General features: G+C 42.0%; 2 protein-coding genes across 2 annotated transcripts; one reads left to right on the plus strand and one right to left on the minus strand.

Moving 5' to 3' along the window:
* Window positions 1–102: 102 nt before the first annotated feature.
* Window positions 103–9,852, minus strand: LOC134011184 (uncharacterized). The gene is made up of 9 exons (XM_062450685.1): window positions 9,779–9,852; window positions 9,249–9,363; window positions 9,029–9,149; window positions 8,681–8,871; window positions 8,307–8,440; window positions 7,655–7,856; window positions 7,467–7,560; window positions 6,802–6,883; window positions 103–1,196 (listed from the first exon to the last, which is right to left on the minus strand). Exons 2-9 carry the CDS (start codon window positions 9,307–9,309, stop codon window positions 483–485), a joined length of 1,599 nt encoding a protein of 532 aa, XP_062306669.1. The 5' UTR covers window positions 9,310–9,363; window positions 9,779–9,852; the 3' UTR covers window positions 103–482.
* A 2,355-nt stretch (window positions 9,853–12,207) lies between these two features.
* Window positions 12,208–24,815, plus strand: usp31 (ubiquitin specific peptidase 31). The gene is made up of 17 exons (XM_062450672.1): window positions 12,208–13,316; window positions 13,434–13,571; window positions 14,160–14,254; window positions 14,358–14,450; window positions 15,549–15,684; window positions 16,038–16,185; window positions 16,293–16,473; window positions 16,626–16,737; window positions 16,883–16,977; window positions 17,489–17,566; window positions 18,091–18,220; window positions 18,693–18,812; window positions 18,934–19,159; window positions 19,250–19,408; window positions 19,520–19,672; window positions 19,877–22,606; window positions 22,862–24,815. The coding sequence occupies exons 1-16, from the start codon at window positions 12,786–12,788 to the stop codon at window positions 21,349–21,351; spliced, it is 3,870 nt and encodes a 1,289-aa protein (XP_062306656.1). The 5' UTR covers window positions 12,208–12,785; the 3' UTR covers window positions 21,352–22,606; window positions 22,862–24,815.
* Window positions 24,816–25,520: the final 705 nt, after the last annotated feature.

The following is a 25,520-nucleotide window of genomic DNA, read 5'->3' on the forward strand; positions in this document are numbered from 1 at the left end:
TGCACGGCATGTGGCAAGCAGTTTAGTGATAATAGTGAAACTGAAATTGTTTGCGTGATAATGTCTAGATAAACATATATAATAGGTACTTTTATTGTCACAAACTCACCAACACACATCTTTTCATTTGTAAAGCTGAATTTGATAAATGTATGTTGAATTTGTGTAAAACAATTGGAATATGCACACACATGTCCCTATCAAACATTAATGCATAATAACATGCTAAGAACTCAACATCAACAAAATTCTTTAATGTATTTTTTTTTTTAAATCTCTGTATCAGATACAAAACACTACAATATCCTAATATACCAAACGTTGCACTATAAATAATGTTAAACTATTTGACGAAAGATTAATAACAATAGAAAAACATTATTTAGTTCACACAAGCAGTTACGAAGTCAATAAAACAATGATATGCAAAACAATGGTCTTCAATATTTTGGATAGTTTTTTTCTCTACAGTTCAGAGGGGCTTAAGGGGTGGATGTACTGTGCTTCTGTGGGTTGTCAGGATTTCCCTCCACGGTGTTGCAAATCATCCATTGCTTGACATAGTTTGAGCTTTCTGCTCCACTCAGTAAAGATGAGTTAATTTGCTCCACATTATCAAAGTCTGAATTAATTGGGGGGCCGCAGTCTGACTCCATAAAGCCACTATCAATGGTGTCCAAGTCCACCCTGGGATAGCCATCATCCGACGGTTCATTAGAGCAGAAGGAGTCCAGTGAAATTTGCTCAGGTTCTATGTGTTGGGCTTGTGGCTGCCACTCAACAGCTGATGAACAAATCGATGATCGTCTTCCTTTCTGTACAGATAACCTTTCTTCGTTATCCATATTGCAATCCATTGAAGTTTTAAACTTGCTGCCCAAACTATTTGTGCTGCCTCCTAATGTGGCCTCCTCCTCCCCAGATGTGGTCACAGTATGGATAGAGATGTGGCCAGCTGAGTGACCAGTGCTATGTCCGCTTGCCCCACTGAAGTAGAGTAACGAGGAACTGTGGGGTGCCAGGCTGAGTAGGGAGACGATACCGTGTCTACCGTTTCCCTGGTTGTCCTCACTGCTTCTCTCTTTTATGCTCCCACAGGTCAGCATGATGACTTCCAACTGCTTCACGGGCATCTCTTGAACAGGTGTGTTCATCATCAAGTGGTCAGACTCACTGAAGATCGGTCTGACCCATTTCTGCGACAAACAGAATGAATGATAACTCATATGGGTGCAGTAAGGTCTACGATGTCTAAGAGACATTGTTAGCAAGCTGTAATGAACAAGTACATCATTATAATTTTTTATGTGTTTCGTATTAAAACTGTACATCAAACACTGTGCCTTTGATGGAGGATATCCTATTGCGCAACCCTGAGCACTGACACCAGTTGAGCAAGATAAGGCCCACAAATATGCACGGAACATTTTTTCAAGTCAATGCCACATCCGATGAAATAGAGCTTCCGCTGAAGTCCATCACAGATTTTCATTGGGTGTGCTTTGCCTTCGGCAAGGGCACAACCTTTGTTCTCTCACATATATATTATTATTTTTATTATTCTTTTTGCCCCCCTAAAACTCAGTCAATATTTGGCCTACATAGACAACCTAGGTGTCAAAAGTTTCGTCTTGGTAGCGATTGAGTTGCTTCTATTGGGATTTACGTTCCGTTGCATGGTTTAAGTGGAAATTACGTTTTTGTGGCGAAAAGTGAAGCTAATGGTGGCTAACTTGCTAGCCACAGTCAATGACACTACTTACGTCACTAACGTCACGAAAACTCGCGTGACTACCTCTAGCAGAACATTAGTTTAGCAGCTCATTAACTTCTGGGAGATAGCTAAGCTAACTGCTTTACTGCAAGGCAGCTGCAGAAACGCCACAAGCAAAGAGGCCAGGGTGATAACTATCAACTAATTTTACTTTGTGATATGACACACAATTGTGACGTGTAATGTACAATATAAGCTGATTTTATGAAGGAAGTACATCTACTTTCGGAAACGGTAGTCTACTATGTCACTGAAGTATTAGCATCATGACATTAGCCTCTGTTGCCCGGGCAACACATACTACAGTGGTCTATGATGCATCTGTTTTCAATCGTTAAAATAAACATTCCTCACAAATACATTTTCGTTGTAGGATTTATTATGACATTACATTACAAGTAAACGATTTGTGGGTGAAATTATCATTACCTGTGGTTTCAAACCAGTGTTGCTCACTGAAACGCTGTAGCTTACGCCAGAGCCATAGAAAAAGAGTTGCGACACTTCCATAGACTCCCATTGTTATCGAGGAATGCGGAAGTAAAGCGTGTCACATGCGACCTGTAGTTCCAAACATTGCATTTTCCACAGTTCAACCCCATTCATTATCAGTGTCTCCGAAGCAAGTTAGCTGGTAAATTGATGAAAATCCTTCATTTTTTCATATTTTTACCACCACATATCAATTGTTATTAGTAGTATTTCATATAGCTAGCTTTAGATAAAGTTTATCGTAAGATTATATCTTGTTTGATTCGAAACGCAGTTAGAGCTAGACGGTCTAGCTAGTATCTAACATAAGCAACACTTTTACTGAAGCTAGCTAGAGAGCACGTGTATCATAACCAGAAGTCAGTTGGCTTATAGTCTGTCAAATTAGTTCTAATTATTGGTGTTCGTTGGCATACAAAGTAAGTCTTCTATATATAGCTCTTATTAGCCTAGTTAGTAGAGCTAGCAACAATGAATTGCAAATTAAGTGGTCCGAAGCAAGTTAGCTGGTAAATTCACGAAAATCCTGCATTTTTTCATATTTCGACCACCACATATCAATTGTTATTAGTAGTGTTTTATATAGCCAGCTTTAGTTAAAGTTTATCGTAAGCTTGTTAGATTTTAAATGCAGTTGGAGTAAGCAACACTTTTACTCTAGCTAGCTGTACATGTATCATAGCCAGAAGATCACCGGATCACTACAAACAAAAGGAGTGGAAGAACACAGGACATATTGTACAATAAAATGTTTTATTGAATGCAGTTGGTTGCCTTGTTTATTCTGTTCTATTTACCAAACTCCTTGTCTTAAATTGAGCAGTTGCTGGTGATAATGGTTAGATTCAACTTGCATCAAGTACTACAAATATAAGTGTTGTTAATGTGGTAGGCTAAATTGTAAGTGGGCTGATGAATAAAAAAACGTTTAACAAGACCCATTTACTTCAACCGTCTAAGGTTAAACGTTAAGTGGAACAATATAGTCCTCATTAGGCTACTGTTTGGTATGTACAGTATGTACATACCAAACTGTACCATACACTGTACAGTACAGTTTGTACAGTAGAGCAAGCATAGCCATTTCTAGCTCTGCTTCACAATATTGAGTTATGTATAAGTTAATGTAATACATACATGTTAATAAAGTATCAGACATACACGATACAACACACCAGTAACCAATTGACATTATGTGTTAATATACCGAAAATGTCCGTGAACCGAGATTGTGCTGCTGTCTGTCCCGCCGAAAACCATTCAAACTAGTGATGGGTCGTTCGCGAACGATCCGTCTCTAAGAGCTGGCTCTTGAAGGTGAACGTCGGGAGCTGGCTCGCATATCTGAAGAGCCGACTCTATTTTTAATAGATTAATACAGCCTATAAAAACTAAATGATTATGAAATAATGAATTTTAATTGTATTTAAAATAATTGACTAATTCAAAGAACAACAAAAAAATACTTGTAGGCTTAAAGGCGCACACGATCATCCTCACATTCTGTTCCTGTCAATCCTGCATGAGGGAGGGCCAGTCAAAACTCGGAGGAGAGCCATGACAAATCAATGCATTTTTAAAGATATGTGGTTACGGTCGAGTATGATTTCATTTCATAATTTAATTCAAATTGTTTTCACACCCATCATAGTCAAATTCATAGTTAAAACATGTATTTTTTAAAGAGCCGTTCGGGAGCCAAAAGAGCCGTCTCTTTGTGGTGAGCTGAGCCGAGCCATACGAGCCGGCTCACGAAAAAGAGCCGGAATGCCCATCACTAATTCAAACAGGTTGACAGCAGTGGGGGTTTTGTTTAACTACAGGGAGCTACCGGAACCACGTGACAAAAAAGCTCTAGCTTTTTTCCTGTGTTTCACTGGCAGTGAGTGTTCACAATGTTGTATTTCACTCCATTCTACACCAAACACGTCAGGGAGGACTGCCTTTTGTAGATACGAGTCTGCTGAAGATAGCCAGAATATCGGATTTCTTTAACCGAGCCTGTTTCATTCATCATTTGCCTGAGAAAGCGACTTCCGTTGGCCAGCTTCATTGAAAACCATTCAAACCGGTTGACAGCAGTGGGGTTTTTTGGAACTACAGCGAGCTACATGAACCACGTGATCACGTGTCGACGAGATCAAAGCGTGTCGCAACTCTCTTTTTCTATGGCTCTGGCTTACGCGAGACACACTACAAAAACATCTACACAGCTGTTTAGGAAGTCAAACGGCGACAGAACATGTTCGGCACTCCCCTTACTTAAATCAAAAATCTATCTAACTACTAACCTTAACTTCATTGCCACAGCCTAAACTTTGTCAATCTGTTCATGAAAATAATTAATTTCAGCCTAAACCGTACAACGGAACGTTAAATCAGACGTTAAATAAGACGAACACAGCAGTAGTCTAGTACTGTACCGTAGTAGTACAATTTACCGGGGCAGCTCTCCACACAGGGCTATATCGCACTTGGCGTTGTTACTGACAATGATCGCTACCAGTGAGCTTTTTATGAAAGCGATTTTCCACTAAATAAATGTCAAGCTTATTTACGTTTTTGGGGGCATATTTTCAGTTAGCAGATGGTACTGTTTGAATCGCGATTCCATCTTCTACTGCCGGTAACGTCGTAGAATAATCTTCAAAGGGGGTTCTTTATTCATGAATGAATGCAATATGAGTAGGCTAAATTCCTTAAAATATCACGAGAAGGGAAAAACTTAAAAGGACGTTTAAGTCATAGAGATTAGGTCAATTTTTACACCGGTCTGCCAAATTTATTCGTTTTGATTCAACGATGAGGCTGCCTCTTGCAGGGGAAATGAGAAGACATCTATTTCATTCTACACTTCACTCGTATTTTCAGTTGTAAATGAGCAGCAAAAAAAATGCTTTTAAATCTATGTAATCTTTATAAATAATTGTATGCATTTTTATATAAAATATACAGAAATATCAGTTGTAAAAATGTCATTCAAAAACTGACCCCTGTGCAACCGACGCAAGCAAGCACACCCTACAATTTCCCCAGAAATTGTACCCTGTCTAGTTAATATGTGAATCCCCTTAAAACGATTACATGAATTCCTTCATGCCCATGAAAACAACATTTTCCTGTTATCACACTTTCAACAAACAAGCAACAGACTGAGCAATAAAATATGATTTGATGTATTAAACTATGTGCTGTTTGTTAGGTGCAACTCTTTCTTTGAGTGACAAAGATATTTTCTAGTTCTCTGGCTTTGGCTACGTTTGGCTGTGAACTTCAGCTCTCTCTGCTGGATATTTGTGTAATTGCATATAAACATGGTGTGGCATGGTGATTTTAAATCACTGGTGTTGTGCTACACTGCATGTCCTTGAGCCCTGAGCCATACATCTGTCTCATTTCAACTTCATACAATGACCAGTTCTTGAGATAATTGAGTCACAGACTGATAGACACACACACAGACATAGATTCTGGTTCGTAGTTAGTTTGTTTTCTTGTTTTAAAATGTTTTGAATGATTTGACAGAAACGACTGTCCACAAAGAAAGGAATCCGATGGATGCATTTCTCCCCTATTTTGTTTACAGTTTGGGGTGGGAATATATTGCTAGGTTAAGGGCTTTAGCAGCTCTGCCTCCAGGTCTCGCAGCTTGTAATATATACTTTTGATTAACTCATGGCTTCATAACAAACATTTAATAAACTGGCTGGGCTGGACAACTGACTTGATACCATTACAACAGATGCAAATAAAAGGAACAATTACTCATGTGTGTTTGTGGGACAAAGCTGAACATCAGCTTTGTCCCACATTTGGGCCAATGCTTTGCAGCATTGGCCCAAAAGTTCCAAAGAGAGAAAAAAGTGTTGGTGCTCTGCAGACAGGTACTGTATATCTGTGGATGGACAAAGTTCCAGTTTTTGGGTGGATGAAGCTCAAAGCTTTGGTGTCCTGTATTGACAAGCATCTAGAGAACTGCGAACCTCATACTAAAAAGATTTTTAAGTGATTATATGAAGATCTTCATAGAAGTTAAGAAGGTTATTTGAGCAAATAGTTACGTATTGTGAGCATGCACACACAAAGACTTTTAAAGAAAAAAGGGGGGGTGGTACTTCCGAAGGGATCAGTTCTGTATTTTTATTTCTGCTGCTTTTGATAAGAGTTAGTGATTACTCCCACCCTCCAGTAATTGTGCTAAGCTAACAACAAGTTTACTTTTAGCTGAGATAAAAACAGGTTCAAAGTCTTGATGTATTTTTGTCAAGACTTTCGGATGGAAACCCCCCGTGGGCTATATTTAAACTGGAAACAGGAAAGTGTTTGTTTCATTTCATGGTATTTTCCATCAAGGGGGTCAACTGCACTGGTAATGTATGCTTGTCATTTAATGATCCGCCTACAGCCTGTTTGAGTTGAAAAACACTTGTTTAAACACCTGCAAAACTGAAAGATTTCACGCACTTCTCATCTTAATCGCTGGGACTTACACTGCCATGGTTGTTTCTGTTTTACATATTTCTGTTTTGACTTACCTTGAAATCCCCATCATATGTATGGTAGAGTGGCTGGAAAAATGCATCTGGCTTTGGGATGTATTTCATTGTAAACCAAGACCTGTAAAAAAGAAGAAAAGAAAACGTCATGTCGTTTCAAACAAGAAAGTGTGCACTAAAGTGACATTGCTATTAGTATTGTCATTATTTACGTACATGTATTTAATCATTTTATTAAACAAAGAATATTTAAGAAGCTTTATGAAGCTATATGTATTTGATTCTGTTCCAGCTATACTATCTGAACCCTTTGTACTTTAAGCATATTTGCATCAATAGTGTATCTCGCTTTTGCAGTGCAACTTCCTGTGTCAGCTTGCCCTTTGACTGACATGCACTTTTGCATGCACAGTAAAGCATCTGTGGGGTTTTTGTTAACGTGGGAGGAGATGCCAGGAAAGTATCTACTAACACATTCTGTAAAAACACAGCAGTTGATCAAATCATTTACTGGTATGGATAGACATGAGCCCAAAAATGAACATGTCAAATAACCTCTATTAAAAAACATCTGACAAAAGCTGGGACACTTCTTCTAACGAGCTATTAGCTTGACCCTAACAGAATATTTTGTCTAGTCAGTTGTATAGCCCAGCCAGTCTATTGAAAGTATATTTAACCAAGGTAAAAAACTAAATACTTACGGTTTTCTGCAGTAAATTAGGCTAAGGACACCAAGGACAAACACAAATGATAGCATCAGGCTCCACCATAATCTATCATCTCCACCATCATCTCCTAAAAAATATGGACACAGTATTAAAGTTACAACAATGAGGATAAACTAAACTTCTGTTGTTATCAAACTGATTATCTTAAAATGTGAATTTACTTTTCATGTCAATACTGTATACTGTGCCTGTATGTTTATCCAGTTCTGTGGTAGAACTCCATTCACTCCAGGGGCCTTTGTAAATATCATTAGGTCCAACTTTAGCCTGTACATCCACCATGCATTCAGCCTGTTGTTGCAACTGTATGTAGTTTATAGTTAAGTACTTCTGGTCCTCGCTTACAACATAGTGTATGGGATCCTGTCAGGATGGATAATTAACACAACATGCAGGCATTAAAAACTACATGCTGTTCCAATGGAAATATAAATGTTGTATATTTTTTTGTTCAGTTGTAGTGCAGTCAGGCCTGTCATCAGGGAGGGTCCAAGGGTACAGATGTTCCCAGGCCCAGGACCCGGTAGGGCCCATGCTAAGTAAAGTTGCATCCCCTCGCCCTCCCTCCCATTGATAAGTTAACTCGCACCCTCTCCTCCACCCCCCACCCCTGTGGATGAGGGGCCCAGTTGGGAAAAAGTTGTCCTCCTTTCCACAATTACTAATGGCTGGCCTGAGTGCAGTGGAACCAATTCAATATCTATAAAGGTGTAAACCCGGCCTAAGTGGCCCTCCAGAACATTTGTCATTATACCAAGGGGTGATTCCAGTAACAATCATTCGTTAAGGTATCATGCATTAAACAATGTTTACCTTTAGGGGGTCATCTTTTGTCCTAATTCGCACTCTGTACATTAAGTTTTCAAAGTGATCATCTGTCTCCCAAGTGATATTGTAGCTTTCTTTGGTCTTTGTTGCATGCACATTAAATGGCTGCTGGGGTTTCACTATGGGGCAGAATTAATGATTGATGATTGAGGGTTATGTGGGAAAGTTCAATAAAATAATTCAAATAAACTACCAAATCCCAGATTAAAAATGTGTAACTGTTAATGGCAGATTAAAAAGGGAAACATCAAAAGTGAAGAAAGTTGTATTACTACTGAGAAGAAATAATCATATTGATACAATTTTTTCATCTTAAACAACATAAGGGAAAGTACCAACTACTTTTACATTTCACTCACCCATATCCGCCAGATTCCAAAATGAATCATTTGTACAAGCGGGCATTACATTTAGCTTCTCTGAATATTTTATTTTTGAAACGCAGTTTGTTCCAAGGGATGCATATAGATAGAAATCCTTTGGTCGTATTAAGCACCAGCCTTGCGAGGATATAATTTCACAGCTGCCATTGATTTCCCCTTCAAAATCCCTGTATGAGACAAGAGTTATGATTAACAATTCATACTAATTGTTTCTACATAGACATGAAATGGGGATTCATTCAATTAGATTAAAATTGAGAATCGTTAATAGAGTGAAGCGATTAGCTTGTAATGAGCATGGCCACAATCATAAATGTCAGGTACCTGCACTCAACTTCAAGGGTCAATGGAGATGGTGACATCTCATTGAAGATTATGCCAGACCAGGAGCAGTTCAGCGAGTCGTTCATGTTTGTACAGCAGTTTATAAGACAGATGCTTTCCGCTGCAAAAACAAGCACAAAGTTTGGACAGTGTTACAGTAAATAGTTAAACAGGTGACTTCCTAGAAATATATATATTGGATTTAAATATGTCCTCTTACCATCTTGAATTAAGCAGGATAGGATCCACAACAAATGAATAGCTAGTAGTTTAATTGCCATTGGGAAACATATGTTTGTTCTGCTTAATGTAACTGAGTACAAGGTACCTGCAACCTTAAAATAAAAATACATGGTTTATAGATTGTTATAAAATACTGTACAGTGTTTAACATATTACCTTTAGCAACTCTACATACTATAAGAGGGACATATTTGATGAAATACTATGAACACAAAGCAACATTACAATAGATTTTAAAAATGTATCTATAGGATTCCATGACCTTCCATGAGGAACTAGTTCAACAACAGTTTTTTCCAACCTCATTACCATTGTTTAATCAATATTACTTTTAAACATTTGAAGAATTGATTAATTCACTAGAAAAGTATTTCTGATAAAAGGTCACAACATCATTAAAAGTGATTAAAAATTGTTTAAACAAAATGTATCTTCAGAAATAAGATATTGTACTTATTTTACAAACTCACAAACTCATAACTCACTGTAGAACTGGCAAAATCTTACTTTTTTTGAATGAGGATTCTTCAAACCATCGTCTCTGATTTCATGAAATTAATAAACTCACCCATATCTCTGATACTTTGGGGGACATTACCATGATGTATGAATTTAGAGCGTCATCATCCGCCATGTCATTGCAGGGAAGTGGTTTTGAGGCTAAACCCATATAAGCCATTTACACAGTCCCTCCCACAGATCATGCTGTTTCTTACAATACAACCCATCTAACTTACAGCTGCTGACAAACAACAATGACTAGTATAGTTCTTTTGAAAAATGACAGTTATCTAAAGCCATCTCATAAGGCAACACAAAATCAAGTTATGTAATATGAAACAATTATGTTTTGCTTTTAGATTATGTTGCATGAATACAGTATTTAATTATATAAAATAGAGATTGTGTTGTTTCAATTCTTCCAAACTAATAAAAGTAAACCTATATAACTACTTTTGTCTTCACACATTTTCAGATACTCTAAACAGTGTCTGGCACCCCTATGATTACTAATACACATACATAATCAGTCTAGTCAGACAATCATCTTACCCCTACAGTGTACAGACAAAGTGCTAGCAGTTGGCTGTGGGAATTTTTTGACAAGCAAATCTTGAACTAAATGAGTCAATTTGTTCCTAACACCTACAGGGCAAGAATGTGTTGTATCTTATTGAAATCACCCCAACTTCTTTTGGTAAAAGGTTATTGGTTTATTAATTTGAGTAAACACTGTTTCTTTGTCACTCAAAAGGATTCTATTGGTGCCTCGTGTTTATTATGTCTTCTTGTTAATTCTGCAAATACTACACTGCTGTTTTTTTCCAATAACATTTTTTTAACATAATATTTTTTTTATTATGCCAATCCTACATACCTAACTAACATGTGTGTCAAATAGTTATCTGAAATGCAATATGATTCATCATGAAGTACAGTAAATAGACGTATCTGACCACTGTGTAAAGCATTGTGCAGTCAACAGGAAACAACATATGAAGCTGTGGAATTTCCTGTGTACTTATGTTATTCACTAATAGAACTAGTCTTTGGATACTAGTTAGTATGTTCTCATGTCCGTGTACTATTGATAAGAGTTAATTGTGGATATTTATCAGGCTGAATAGATGTCCAGGGTGAGGAGAAAGTACTGGGTAAACATTCCTTGTGATGACTACGGGGAGAGCTCCACCTCAATCTCTCTCTGCCCTGAGAGTGGTCATGGGCTGTGAGCTGTGAATCTCTTTCTCTGTGACTGTTGTAACACCATTACTGCCTGACTGTCACTATCTGTGTTTATTTTCTTGTGCCCTATAATAGATGGTCCTCCGGCTTTCAGAGCAGAGAGAGACATGCTTGAGACCTAAGACTGGTGTTGCAGTTGACATTTATTGTCAGAGGTCTGGTTTTCTCTCCCAAACTGCAGAATGCAGAGTGCACTTAATCACTCCGTTAATGAAGAGATGGAACAAACACTTTCTTCATCAAAGCCATCCCAGAACACAGGGAAACCATTTTTTTAAAGATAGAATATGGATGAATTGGACTGCGGTAGAAAAAGGCTAAAATGAATTGCAGACACTAATAGTGGCCCTCATGACAATCCTTATTCATGACAGTAATACTATAGCCGAATTCTCTAAAATTGCAGTGTCCTTGGTTGCTCTATCTTTATCTGTTTTGAGTGACGGGAACACCAAGAGTAGACAGACACATCTTAAATTGATTCTGATTGTTTTTTTACTCGAGACAACTATCATCATCTCAGTATGCCTGCGCCTCGTCCATTAATTGTATATAGCGGAACAAGTTATGTCTCATCGTGAGAAATGTTGAAATGCGTGAGAAATACAAGGTGTTGCGTGAGAAATGGCTGAAATGCGAGTCTCACGGCGAATGCTTGAGACTTGAAAGCCCTGAAAAAGTCAGCCGGGCTCAGGCAAGCAACGGGGGCCTCGAACTGCCTTGCATCCTCTTAAACTAGCCCAGCAAGGTACATCTCTGGCATTGGGTCGTGTTTTTGCCAAATTAAATTCGACACTGCCACCGCCGGGAGGCGTTACTACTAGCTATTCACTATCCCTAACAAGGTAACCCAATACAATGGAGGCTAGAATTCTAGTTTGTTTGGCAGCTGCAACTCTTAGTTAGCTACCTAGTTTAGTCTTAATCTAGCTACATTAGGTAAGACATTTAATCCAGTTAAGTAAACCATGTGAAACAAGTAGCTATAGTTTTGTTCGGCTTCCAGCCACGTATAGCTTGCTAGCTAACGGTAGCTAGATAATTGTTTTGTTAGCTAACAATTTGACCTAGTCGTTTAGCTATCTTGACAGCTACTACTAGATAGCTAACTTGGTAATGGAGCCGGATAGCCTAGCTAGTAGTACCAACAGCTACACTGTAGTAGTAACGTTATCTAGCAAACATACTAGTAGGTAACGTTAGCGTTAGCAAGTCTAAAGCTCGGTTCAGTGCTACAGTATCTAACGTTATATATTGAGGTATCTAGCTAGAGCTAACGTTAGCAGAATGATTTATGCTGAGTTTTGTTGGCTACCAGTAAAGTCGTTAAAAAGATAGCTAGCTAGCTATCTTGCTACTATCTCGACTAGTAGCATGCTTCCGCCTACAGGCTAGCTGATTATTTCTATTAATTTCTAATTTTCCTTATCTATTGCGCCGTGTTAACTACAGCAAATACTTTACTGGACAACTACAGTAGTATCTAGCTCTAGTAGTGCTGGCTGGGCTAGCTGAGGGGCAAAGCAGTTGTACGGTATGCTAAAGCCATGTTGATGTAGTTCAATTCGCATTGCTTGGGTGTGAAATGTGTTATCATTGCAATCAAGCAGTCAGTTCTGTGCTGGCTTCATAGGTTAGCAGGTATAGCCAGCTAACTTAACCAGCACTAGAAAGTAATTCAGTTACGTTTATCTCAGCTTGATTGAGCTAGAAACGACCATAACATTGGTAATTCGGTTCTGAAGGGATCGCTTACATTTAAGAAACCATGTCTAGCAAAGCCACAACCAAGGAAAAAAAGTCTGGTTTTAGCAAGAAGCTATTCCGGCGGAGTTCAGTACGCTCTGTCGGTAGTTTTATGAGCAGAGTCTTAAGGACCTTGTCAACATTGTCCCATTTTGGATCGGAGGTGCATTCAACTGAGGGTGACAAAGACGATGGTGGGTTCATATCATTTAAGACAGGAGGTAAGGATGCCCAGCCTTTGGATGACACGGACTGTAGCGGCTTCCTTTTTGGAGAGAAGGTTCCTGGAGTGTCGGGTCTCAAAAACCATGGAAACACCTGCTTCATGAATGCAATTCTTCAGTGCTTGAGTAACACTGAGCTCTTTGCTGAGTTTTTGGCACTGGAACAGTACAAGGGTGAGGGAATCGATGAAGAGAAACCGAAGACCAATGGTGTGCTTTTGCAGAGGAAAGCTCCGCAGCTCAGAGGAGAGGTTACAGAGCAGCTGTCTGGCCTGGTCCGGGCTTTGTGGACTTTTGAGTACACTCCACAACACAGCCGAGAGTTTAAAGTAGGTGTTTAACCTATGTGCATGTGGTCCAAGTTGAAGTTTGAAATTGCCACACTTTACATTTCATGTACAGATGTTTTGAACAGACTGATCTGAGCGTTGTGTTCTTTGTTAAAGAATGCTGTGTCAAAAAACGCCTTGCAATACAAAGGGAATGCTCAGCATGATGCACAGGAGTTTCTGCTCTGGCTCCTGGACAGGGTACATGAGGACCTAAACTGCATTGTACACCCCAACAACAGGCCATCAATAAAGGTACATTCTACAATTGAACAGCCGTGAATTGCATGACTTTGCTGGTGTCTAGGTTAGTGCAGTAGAGTTTGTGTGACTTTGACTGTGCAGATGAGCTCTAAACCGTTTCTAAGGTGTGTCAGCAGCATGTTACAGTAGTGGGACACTCATTAAAATGTCCCCAGCAGCAGATATAAATCCAAATGACGGGCTGATTTACTGACCAAACCAATTTTTAACTGAAATGACTTGACATGCAAAACAGGTTTGGGTTAAGAGCCTCCCCGGAAGTACTCAACTGGGGCTGTGTGAACAGATATGTGGTTACGTCATTTGTTGTTGAATGATTTGAGGTCGATCCAATTGGCTGTGATTTAGTTTTGGCAATAGCCATTAAGACTGTTTTAATGGTAACTTAAAATGTGAGTGTAGAAATCCGTTTGATCAGAATTTAAAGCATTGTTTACTGGTTCTCTATACATGACCCCTGAACCTTGCTTTCCCTTCTCATTGCCAATCGTATATGACTGCAAAATGTTTTACACTCAAGCCATTACATTTTGTAGTGCTTTTCAACATTACAAATCATTGTAATTGTTTTCTATTCAGCCACCAACTGAAGAGGATGACGGAGGCCTTGAGGGTCCTTCTCCTCCCCTGTCTGCTGGTTCATTTGTTCAGGAACTATTTCAGGCTCAGTACAGGTAGGCTCAAGCTGTCCCGTCCCCCCAAGGGGTTTCGTTCTTCGCCGCAGCAGACACGTACCTGTTCCGCACCCGATGTTTGACTTGGATCTTTTGCCAACAGGTCCTCACTTACTTGCCCACAGTGCCAAAAACAGAGCAACACCTTTGACCCGTTCCTCTGCATCTCTCTGCCCATCCCCTTACCTCACACACGGTGAGTAGTGCACCCATCCTCTGTCCTGCAGCCAGGGGGCCCGCTGGTTCAGACAAACAGTGGGACTATTCTGGATATCCATTATTATTCATTTCATGTTCATGTACAGTATATATTCATTATTTAGATAACCGTACATTTTCTCAACAGATCAAGCCATTGTTTTTTATGTTCCATAGGATTTAAGGGAAACTAGTGACTTTTGGTTTTTGGCCTCAAACTATGGAGACATGCTTGTGAGCGTCTCTTCTGACCCCCATGATAGTGAGGCTATTTTTAAAAGCTTGGCTACGCTGTCAGATCAGGGAGAGAGCTCCTTGTTCAATGCAGATTATTTTCAATATTCTAAATTCATTACTGTCCATGCATAATTAAGGAAGGGAATGGTGAGGGGAAATTAAGAAATGTGCAGTGACAATTTCTGTCACATCAGTCCACCAACATGTCTGATTAATGACATAATAATGTGCTCTGCCTGGCTTTTAGTTCTCTCTCTTTGAGGATTCAAAGTCCTTTTAGTCAAGCTTTCTTAATCAGTTATTACTTATTTGAGAAGCATGTGTTGACCACTTCACATAAAAAGATTTTCTGTTAAGCTAAAAAGCATTGTTGGAAAAATGATCATATAGACATGTAGTTTTGTGAGGGTCAGGCCTAAATTAAGCCATGCAAACCTAGCTGAATTCACGTGACAACAGATCTCACTGTCAATGTCTAGAAAGGAAAGCTCACTTTTAATTCAGGGGGTTCTCTAATTCGTGGAACATGGAACTGCTGAGAGCCACATTTCTCAGCACTCCTGGCTAAGCTTTTAGTCCTGTCAGCTAAGGCAGTAATCCACTTTTTCCCCAGAGGAATCCTGAATATAGAGACAAAACCCACATAATAAGCAGGGACGCAGCAACACCATGAGAGGAAATACCGTTTTTTGAAAATAGAATTGGATTATCCATACTATAGATTCAAAGTTTTTTAATCGGGTCTTATGGTGTTTTGTCCTCTTCCAGGACGTGTGGGTACCCGCTACCCGTTATTGGAAAAGTTCAGTTTTGGGTGATAAACTAAATGTTGCATTTGCGGTTTCCATCACCTTCTCAGGCCTCTGTATGTGATAGTGGTGTACCAGGGAAAGTACTCCCATTGCATGCGGATCGGAGTGGCCGTGCCACTGAACAGCTCTGTGTTCCGGCTCCGAGAGGCAGTGTCACGTGAGACCAAGATCCCCACGGACCAGGTAACCTTTTCTCCTCCCTCCAACCTCTGCTCCGTCATACTAGCGTTGCGCACACACACACACACACACACACACACACACACACACACACACACACACACACACACAGGATTTGCAGCAGTTCTCCAGAAGAGTCCTATAATCACAGAGGCACAGTAACAGTATCACTGTGTAAGAGCATTGTCGTATAACCAGTCATTTTTCAGTTATCTAAATGTTTTTGCAAGGACGCGGTTGGAATTAATGAGTGTATGGGGGATGAAGTGGGAAACAAGGAAATGATGTGTTCCTATGAGTTGACATAATGCAAAATATGTAAGAAAAAATCCCTGTCCTCCCATCCATGTACGCAGTTTGTCCTGACGGAAATGTACTACGACGGGTTCCATCGTTCCTTCTGCGACGACGAGGACGACCTCAACGTCATTCAAGAGAGCGACTCCATCTTTGCCTTTGAGACGCCCGAGACCTTTCGATTGGAGAACCTTCGAACTAAAAGAGGTATCGCTCTCGCCCGATATACTGCTCTGACGTTCTTTTTGAAGCTCTTCAATCGTCTTCATAAAGGTATCCCATGGTGACCCATCCCTAACGTTGTGGTCCTCTAGGGAGTCTTCTTGCAAACCTGAATCAGAACAACTTGAAGTATGGGACTGAGAGCAGTAGGACTTCATCCTTCATGCAGGGGGCGGTGACTCCTGTTTCGGCTTCGCCCAATAAGAACATGGGAGTAGAGAAGATGATCCTGCTGGTCTGCAACCGAGCCTGCTCTGGCCAGCAAGGGAGAAGGTACCACAGAACAGTTTTATAGTTCTTGTGCACAGCAGCATCAGTGGCTATCTAATAGGCTTCATGGATTCAAACTCGGGTTGGCGTGTAAAGCTTTGATGAAATGGTATCTCATGATATATTCGGAGGACTAATTTGTGCGCTCTCTCAAGGTTTGGTCTACCGTTTGTACTGTACATGGAACGTACTGTGACTTGGGATGCACTACAGAAGGAGATCCTGGAGAAAATGCGTCACCTGCTAAGGCCAGGAGTTTACATTCAGGTTGGCCACCAGTCCAAATGACAATTTCATTGTCTTCATTGGAAATAAGAATGCCATTCTGCTTCTCAACATGTGCTCATGGGACCACCTGCAGTCAAGTGGTGGGACGCAAACTGTTGAGTGACAAATGATTGTCTGTCTGTAGGTGGGGCCGTTCAGCCTTCGGGTGGTTGGTGTTGTCGGGATCACCTATCTTCTACCCCAAGACGAGCAGCCCCTGTGCCACCCCACAGTGGAAAGGTCAGCCCTCTCGCTTGCTTTTTAGATTTCCCTCCAGCCCCGACAGTCTGCTATTCTATACAGTTCATTGATTTCCCTTATCACATTTCATGCAAGGCGCCCTCCCGTTGCAGGTTGTTTACGCTCAACCGATCCTAGTCCTCAAGCCACACACACGCATGCCCTGTGAGATGGGTGCATTCCTATTCACGTTGTTCAGCAGCATGCTAAAACATGCTTTTTTGTCTTTTTTCCCCCCTCGGTTTCCTGCTCAGCGTGTTTGGTTCATGCCCTAGCTGTTGAACCTATTTGTCTCGGAGTAGAGAATAACATGTGCCGCCTTCCCATGTGAAATATCACTTAACACAGCAGCATACGATGTTTTGCATCGCAATAAGAATTAGAAAACCCCCATCGAGTACCAAAAGTCCATTCAATTGTTCTATGATATGTTAGTTAATAGTGGTCAATGTTTGTTTTTTAATCAGAAAAATAGTAAAACTGGATTTGTCTCTCCTAACCTAATCTGCAGAGCATACAAGTCCTGCGGACAGGGCGGACCTCCACATGTCAAGATAGTGGTGGAGTGGGACAAGGAGACCAAGGACTAGTGAGTGTAGCTGAAGGAGGATTGTTTGTGCTTTTTGTCTCTGTTTGATGAACCGTGTGTGTCTAGAGTGCAGTAAGATCTGCTGGGAGATTCATAACCATGGCAGATGCACAGAAACAGTTCACACTCAGCAGAATAAGAACAGGGTAAAGAAGAGCCCTTTCATGTTTGTTTTTGTTTATACCTCAAGGAGTTGGTCTGCGTTCTTATGATACGACATCGGCAAAAAGATTGCAGCTAGGAAGAGAGAATGGCTCAGGGTGTCAATCATCTGCATGTTTACATTTTCGTTTGGAAAAAGGAGTTTATCAAAAGGCCCAACATGCCAACTTCAGAATCTGCCTCCTGCCAACCTTACAGTTGACATCTAACCAAACGGCTCTTTCTCTAAATTCACACACAGGTTTTTAAAATGCATACATAAGACTGATTCTACAATGCTAAAAAACGGGACCTCACATGACAGGACTGTCGTTTTTTTTCTCTCCTGTGGAAGTCTTGACTGTGATCCCTTTTGTCTGCAGTCTGTTTGGCCACACTGAAGAGGAGTACATCCCTGATGCAGAGAGTGTATATCTGCACAGGGAGCAGCATCACCAGCCCCAGGCCTGCACTCTCGCCCAGTGCTTCCAGCTGTACACCAAAGAGGAACAGGTAACGCCACTGTAACGTTGAGACGCTTAGCTCGACGTGATTGGGCTGAGGTTGAAAGCGACAGTTTGCTCTTTCCCCACCCACTGGCTTGTCTACTTTTCTGGATAGCAAATGGACTGTCACTTTCGGAGATGGCTGGAAATTATATTCCTAATGCTGTCTCCGGAAAAAGAGAAGCATGGCATTACTACTATTAGAACTCTGGAGAGAGACCAGCGAAAATGTGAATGTACTCTGTAATTAGCTCAGGCTTATGTTGGTCAGTCACAGAGCTGCGTTGAGCCAGTCTGGTCTCAGAAATGCGGGTACTGAGAGAGCGAGAGAGAGCGAGAGAGAGCGAGAGAGAGCGAGAGAGAAGGAAGAAGAGAGAAATCCGGGGCCTCCATCCCGCGTGTGATGCTGATTCAAAAGCATTGCTGCGGGGAGCTTTTCCTTGATGCTGCTGCCTGGATTGTGTGTGTGTGTGTTCCAGTTGGCCCCGGACGATGCCTGGCGCTGTCCCCACTGCAAGCAGCTGCAGCAGGGCCGCATCAAGCTCAGCCTGTGGACCCTGCCGGATGTGCTCATACTGCACCTCAAGAGGTTCCGCCAGGTACTGCACCCAGAAACGGCGCCTGTGTTGTTCGAATGTTTCCCCTGCTTGGACCCTCCTGTCTTCTTGACTCGAGCGGGTAAGGCTCGTTCCGTGCTGACCCGTGTGCTCTCGTCTGCAGGAGGCAGACCGGAGGGTGAAGATGCAGAACATGGTGAGGTTCCCGTTGCTGGGGATGGACATGGCGCCCCACATGGTCAAGAGGAGCCAGAGCAGCTGGAGCCTGCCTTCCCACTGGTCGCCGTGGAGACGACCTTACGGCCTGGGACGCAACCCGGACGACTACCTGTATGACCTGTACGCCGTCTGCAACCACCACGGAAACATGCAGGGCGGCCACTACACAGGTAAAGCGACTTGACAGCAGAACGGGTTGGGTCCTGTTTTTCCCGCCCTGGGTTTGCCTTGAAAAAGCCTCCCTTTCTCTGCTCCGACAGCTTACTGTAAGAATTCCATCGACGGGCAGTGGTACTGCTTTGACGACAGTGAGGTCCAGCCCGTAGCGGATGATGACGTCTGTCAGCAGACGGCCTACATCCTGTTTTATCAGCGGAGGACCACCATCCCTTCCTGGTCAGCCAACAGCTCAGTCGCTGGTGAGGGGGACACACACTGTGGACTGCGCAGGACAAAGGAAACGGCTCTCCCTGAAAGATGTCTGTCTGGGAGGGATGTTGTGTGAGGGCTGTTGCGTCTGTCTGTTTCAGGCTCCACCAGCTCGTCTCTTTGTGACCACTGGATCAACAGGCTGCCGGGTAGCAGGCCTGCCAGCCTGGCGTCAGGGGCCTCCTCCAGACGCACTTCTCTGGCCTCGCTGGCCGAGTCAGGGGACTTTATGGGGGACCGTATGGAAGACGATGGTGAGAGACGTGAGGTTATCCTGCCTTATTCAGCCCTGTCGTCATTCGTCGTCCTCCGTCTCTCTCTCTCCCCCCCCCCGTCCCCCGTCTCTCCCCTATTCATGTCTGGCCTTTCCCTGAACCAATGCCATGCTCGGTCAAGACATGAATACTCAAACCTGTTATCGGAGTTTTGACGTGACCCTCTGTGTCTTCCTTTGGCAGGAGGATTCTCAACCCGCCCCTTCGTGAGGAGCATTCAACGCCAGAGCCTGTCCTCCAGATCGTCCGTGGCCAGCCCGCTGTCCTTCACCGAGAACGGGATGAAGCCCTCGTGGTCCCTCTCCGCCAAGCTCCAGATGCGCTCCAACTCCCCATCCCGCTTCTCTCTGGACTCCCGCTCCTCTCCCCCACTGGAGAGGATCGGCGAGGCCTGCGACGACAAGGTGTCCACCTCCTGTTTCGGTAGCTACAGCAGGCACGAGCGTTACTTTGGCAGCAGGGCGCCCCTGGCCATGATGGAGGGCAACGGCGGCGATCTGGATGGCGGGAAGAGGTTCCTAGATGAGGTCTACTGCAGGGCCCCCACGCCAGCGGACAACAACAACCAGATCACAGCCCTGGACCAAAACACGCAAGCCACCGCCACCAAGGAGCAGAAACGCAAGAGCAGCATCGGAGGATTCTCCTCCAAGTCGGAAACGACCGGGTCGAAAAAGAGCTCCGGCAAAGCCGAGCAAGAGAAATCCTCCAAGAAACGCCAGTGTGCATCGGCGACGCCCAAATCCTCCATCTCCCAATCGTTTTCCAGCCCTCAGGTGAAGGGCCTCAGGGGGATCAACTTTAAAGACAAAAGTGCCAATGCAAAGACCAGCAACGCGACGCCTACCGGGACCCCTTCCAAAAAGAAAGAGTCTTCCCCTGGTCCAGAGGCAGGTACAGCCGGCACCCCGCAGCGGAAACAACGCATCTCCTCAACGCCTCAGTCTTCCGCGTCCCCCTCCCCCACGGCGAAGAAGACTTCCGGCAGCACTGAGACTTGCTCCTCCTCCTCCGGCAGCCGCAAGAGACTGGTGGAGAGGAGCTACAGCAGGGACTCATTTGGGCTCAACAGCCCCCTGGTCGACAAGCCCCGGGGCGGCTCTGCCACGCGGGCCCCCCTGCCCAGGAGCGGGGACAGCAGCCGGCCCGACAGGAGGCCCTTGAGGAGCTCCAGCAGCATCTCGTCCATCACCAGCCTTCGCTCGCCCAGCGTGTCCTCCAGAGACCTGCGTCGTAGCAGCAAGTCCGAAGACAAGGGCCTGTCCTTCTTCAAGAATGCCCTGCGGCAGAGAGAAAGCCGGCGCTCGGCCGATTTGGGGAAAGCCACCATCCTGTCCAAGAAGGCCTCAGAGAGGACAGCCAGGGTGAGCAGCCAGACTCTGAACAATGGGGGCGACGGCGGAGAGGCAGCAGACAGCGTCTCACTCCAGGCCTGCACTGAGCCTCATCTGGGTGAGCTGGCTCCGGAGGGGAGGTTGTCCTCGAAGCCCTCTGTCAGACACTCACTTTTACCTGTAGGCAAATCCAAGTCTTCCACTTCTGAAACAAGTCTTAAATCTCCCACTAATGGGAAAAAGCCTCTTGAAAGGATGGCATCTTCCAGAAAGCTATCTTCCAGCATGCAATCTTCTGCACGCCCAACACAGAAGCCTCAATAATATATCAACAGTAGTTTCATTTTTTAGGTAATGCAGCTATGTTATTTTATGTGCCTAAGATATACATAAATATAAATATGAATTTATATATAGAGAGAGTATAAAGTATATACCTGTATTTTCTTTTAAGAATCAAGATGTAATTTATCAAAAGCGCCTTTCAGTCCTATCATGGAACCAAATCATTTGCCTTTGGCAAAGTATAAGTCCACTACTGTATGCTAAACTGAATAGGAATGTTTTAAGTGAGCACTTTGTATATTTTAAACATTCTTTCCCACTATATAGCTATAAAGTACCCTAACTGTCAAAAGGTTTAAGTAATATAATGTGTTATAGTGCTTATACATGGTTATAATTTATCTAGTTCAATGAGCTTGGGGTGACAAACTACAAACTTCATCTTTGATCTTTGGAAGGAGTTCTGAAAGAAGTGACTCCTTCTCTACACCTGGTGCTGTACCGTGGGGCAGTGTTGTTCTCCGCACTGACGCCATTCAAATGCTGAGGTTCCCAAGTATGTTTTCGTGTGAACACTTTTGAACATCTTGGCAGCATTTAGTTGCATAAGCTGTGGTACCTCATCTGAGGCGATAATGTCTGCCATTTTTGAAATAATAGGCTGCCATAGATGTAATCACAACGGCTTCCTTCAGTTGGAAATATGTACATTTGTGCTTTTTACCTTTAGTTGATTGTAAGACAATGACGTGACAATCTTTATATCATACTTTTAGAATTTCAGGTGGCAAGATCAGCATTTGGATTTCCTTATGTTGCCTATCTAAGGGTAAAACTCGTTGCAGAATCTTTGTTTTTTTTGTGATACAGTGATGGCTAGAAGAGTGAACATAATTACAACTTTTATCGCCACCCCGATGTTGTGCTACCTTATCTTTTTAAAGTTGTTTTCAGTTGCAATAGCCTTGAACTGCCACAGAATTTGCCCGTTTCTAGTTAGGATTTATCCAAGCCTGCAAGTGCAATACTTTGTTCATGTCACTGCAACCCCATCCGAGTTGGTTCGTGGAGGGCATGTATTGCATGTGCTTCTCACAAATGTCGAACCAGATTCCCCAGCCAAGTTTGATAGATGTCTATCCAACAGGTCCCAGGTTTATTCCAGGTTCAGGTCACTCTTGGGATGGCTTCAAATCAATTCATGCCTCTACCACCCGACAGCTTGATCATTCTTTTTTCAGATTGGGGTGTCACCGCATACCCCGTCTCCCCCCAAAAATGCTATTATTATACAGTTTAACCCTCGTGCTGCCTTCGGGTCACATGACCCAAAGGTTCATAACGAACCATCGTTGTGTTTACCCAATTTTACCCAATACAAAAACAAATTAAAATAATTTTCTTTTAACCTTTGCAATGTGGGGGGTCTGAGACAGCCCAACGGTTAAAAGAAAATGCTTCACTTTGTCTTTGTATGCGGTAAATCTGTCGCAATACGACGGTGGGTCACAATGACTGATGGGTCAGAATGACCCGAAGATAACACAAGGGTTAATTGGCTTACTAATGAAAAACATCTCAAATGCAAAATATTTCTGCGCACACTGCAATTTCTCTTGGCTGCACAAAATGTAAACAAACTAAGTTGGCACATAAGTACCCATAGAAATGAAGGACAGTGTTGTCAGGGCAATAATGCAGAGAGGCTCATAAGTATTTCTGTCTTAAAAGACACATCATTGGAACACTTGTCTGTTCTAGCATTAATTGGCTTCCACCCAAAGCCAGACTGCTGACTACTTCACTGCCTGTAGCTACATTCTATCTTACATATTCAAAACTGGTCATACGTTCATTATGACATTTAGGTCAAAAGCAGGAATTCTGGTTTGAGAGGCTTTAGGGAGGTTAACAATACTCTTAATAATCTGTCACTTTTAATTGTTGCCACTGGCAACTGTCATTGCTATAACTATGGAAATGGTTTGGATCTAGCTGTAGCAGAGTGTCACTAAATGGCCCTTCTGCTGTGTCCTGTTAGACCTCAAGACTCAAGCTCCTAGGTTTTGTACTCTGAGTTAAATCTTTGTTTTAAAGTCAACGTCCGTGAATGGGGAGTTGAGTAACCCTGTGACCACGTAATGCTGAGTTGACACAATTCTGCCGTTCCATGCTTGCAAGGCAGAACCTTTCTCTGGCCCTGAAAGGTTAAATGGCGCATATTCCTCTTCATAGTACCATTATGAAAGCTGCAGCTTCTTTTCACCTTTTTGTTTGAAGTAGATGCCACTGTGATGCCAAGCCGTGGAATTCCATAGAGAGACGTATGGAAAGCAGTATTGCATGATGACACAAAAGCATGCATGTCTTAAACTATGCAAGAGACTGTTGCTATGTCCTCTACAGAACAATTTATGCTTTTTGTTTTCCAAATGCCAGTTACAGGGAGCATAGCTCACGACTTCCATTGCTTTATTTGCACTCAAAAAAAAAATGAGGGTAATCATCACTTTAAAATGGCTAATGTTAGAATGTCAATGCTTAAATTTTTTTTCGTGTGTATATATATATATACACACACACACGCACGCACGCACACACACACACACACACACACACATATATATATATAATTTTCTTTCTAAGGAGCTGTCTTTGTCGTTTCTTGTTCCATGTTTGATTTGTTTATAGGTTATCCTGGTGTTACAGACGTTTTTGTTCTAGGTGCTTCAACTGCAATGTCACTCGTTAAAGAGTGACTTGTATACCCCCTTGCCATCACCAGCAAGGACACAAACACTATGGATGCAACTGTCTCCCCTTTCACATTTCAGATAGTGTGTTTTACATACGTAGGTCATTCCTATACTTTGGTCTTGTTTGATTTATACAATTATTACAACTGGAAACAAAAGACAAATGTAAAGCTAGCTAGGTCATGAATGTCACTAATAGTAATCAATTGGAGTATAATCCTCCTTTTAAGAACTTTACTGGTGCCATCAGGAAGAACAACTTGTCATTTATTGTATTAGTGCATTAAAGAGATCTAATATATTCAGGAAATGTAACTAGATATTCATAACTAGTCCTTAGACTTTGTATGAGGTAAATCAGTCTTGAATAGTGTGATAGATGAGTATAACACCCTTCATTTTTCAGTCCTTGATTCACTCTAGACTGGAACTCATAATACCAGGCAGTGTGGATGTCTATCTGTTCAAACAATGTCATTCTGGAAGCTTGTTCAATAGGAGAAAATGAAATAATTGCGCAAAATGAGACTACGTCAAAGCTTTTTATGTTAATTTATTTGTGTGTTTTATTAATGATGTGCAAGCACTTTCAATATGCATATTTCTTTTCATATATCATATTTTACAATTTCTTTTTTATGATACATTTCTTTGAAAGAAGCAAACATTTATAAACATTGTTGGTTTACCAATGCAAGAACAAAAATGTATGGAAAAATTAAAACAGGTATAAAAAATATAAAAAGACGTTGAATTATTTGTCCGTAACCGCTGTGTTCTCAATGTTTACAATAGCTCACCGTACTCTGTACGGCGTATGCATGTACCATTAACTATTAACCACTGGAGGGAGCTCCTCTCCTTTGACTCAGTTTGCACTTGGTAGCCAATTGCTTGTCGTTCTGCCATACATTGAGTTTTAACCTGTTGATATATAAGTGAATCCATTGAAAGTGTTAATCATAGTGCCAAAACCATTATTCTTCTTGGAAAGCATCAAAAAACCTTTCCACTCCAGTATGTGTCAAGTGCAACATGACAAGTGACATTGTTCTGAACTAAGAAAAAATGGCAGCAAAGCAGCTGTACGATTAAGCTGCCAGAGGGGTTTCACTGAGCTTGGTTTTGAGCCACATATGAAAGCTTGTCTACTCATTGAATCACAGGCTGTGCTGTTGCTCCTACTCAACACTGTCAACAGATCTATTACATTGCCTGCATGAGACCCATTTAGAAGTATTTTTTTGATCACAAGAAAAGTAATATTCCTGCCAAATATCTACTTCCCTCCCCCTGCAATTATAGATTCAGTTGGTATTGGATGAGTGTAAGATAGATCAATGACCCAGTCTCTTCCTGCTGCAGATACAGATAGATGAGCTGTGCTGCACAAGCCCTTAGCAGCTCACTACCACCGTAGATTAATACTGCAGAGTTTTTTCATGAAATACA

This window comes from Osmerus eperlanus, chromosome 2, assembly GCF_963692335.1.
Source record: "Osmerus eperlanus chromosome 2, fOsmEpe2.1, whole genome shotgun sequence".
Lineage (NCBI taxonomy): Eukaryota > Metazoa > Chordata > Actinopteri > Osmeriformes > Osmeridae > Osmerus > Osmerus eperlanus.

Bases quoted from the DNA above. Each gene is read 5' to 3' on its own strand.
- usp31 (XM_062450672.1), top strand. From the start codon at position 12,786: ATGTCTAGCAAAGCCACAACCAAGGAAAAAAAGTCTGGTTTTAGCAAG. The intron at 13,317-13,433 runs GTAGGTGTTTAA...TCTTTGTTAAAG, and splicing joins AACACAGCCGAGAGTTTAAA to AATGCTGTGTCAAAAAACGC. The intron at 18,813-18,933 runs GTACTGCACCCA...TCTCGTCTGCAG, and splicing joins ACCTCAAGAGGTTCCGCCAG to GAGGCAGACCGGAGGGTGAA.
- LOC134011184 (XM_062450685.1), bottom strand. From the start codon at position 9,309: ATGGCAATTAAACTACTAGCTATTCATTTGTTGTGGATCCTATCCTGC. The intron at 8,872-9,028 runs GTACCTGACATT...TGTCTCATACAG, and splicing joins ACCCTTGAAGTTGAGTGCAG to GGATTTTGAAGGGGAAATCA. The intron at 8,441-8,680 runs GTGAGTGAAATG...TCTGCCCCATAG, and splicing joins TTGGAATCTGGCGGATATGG to TGAAACCCCAGCAGCCATTT.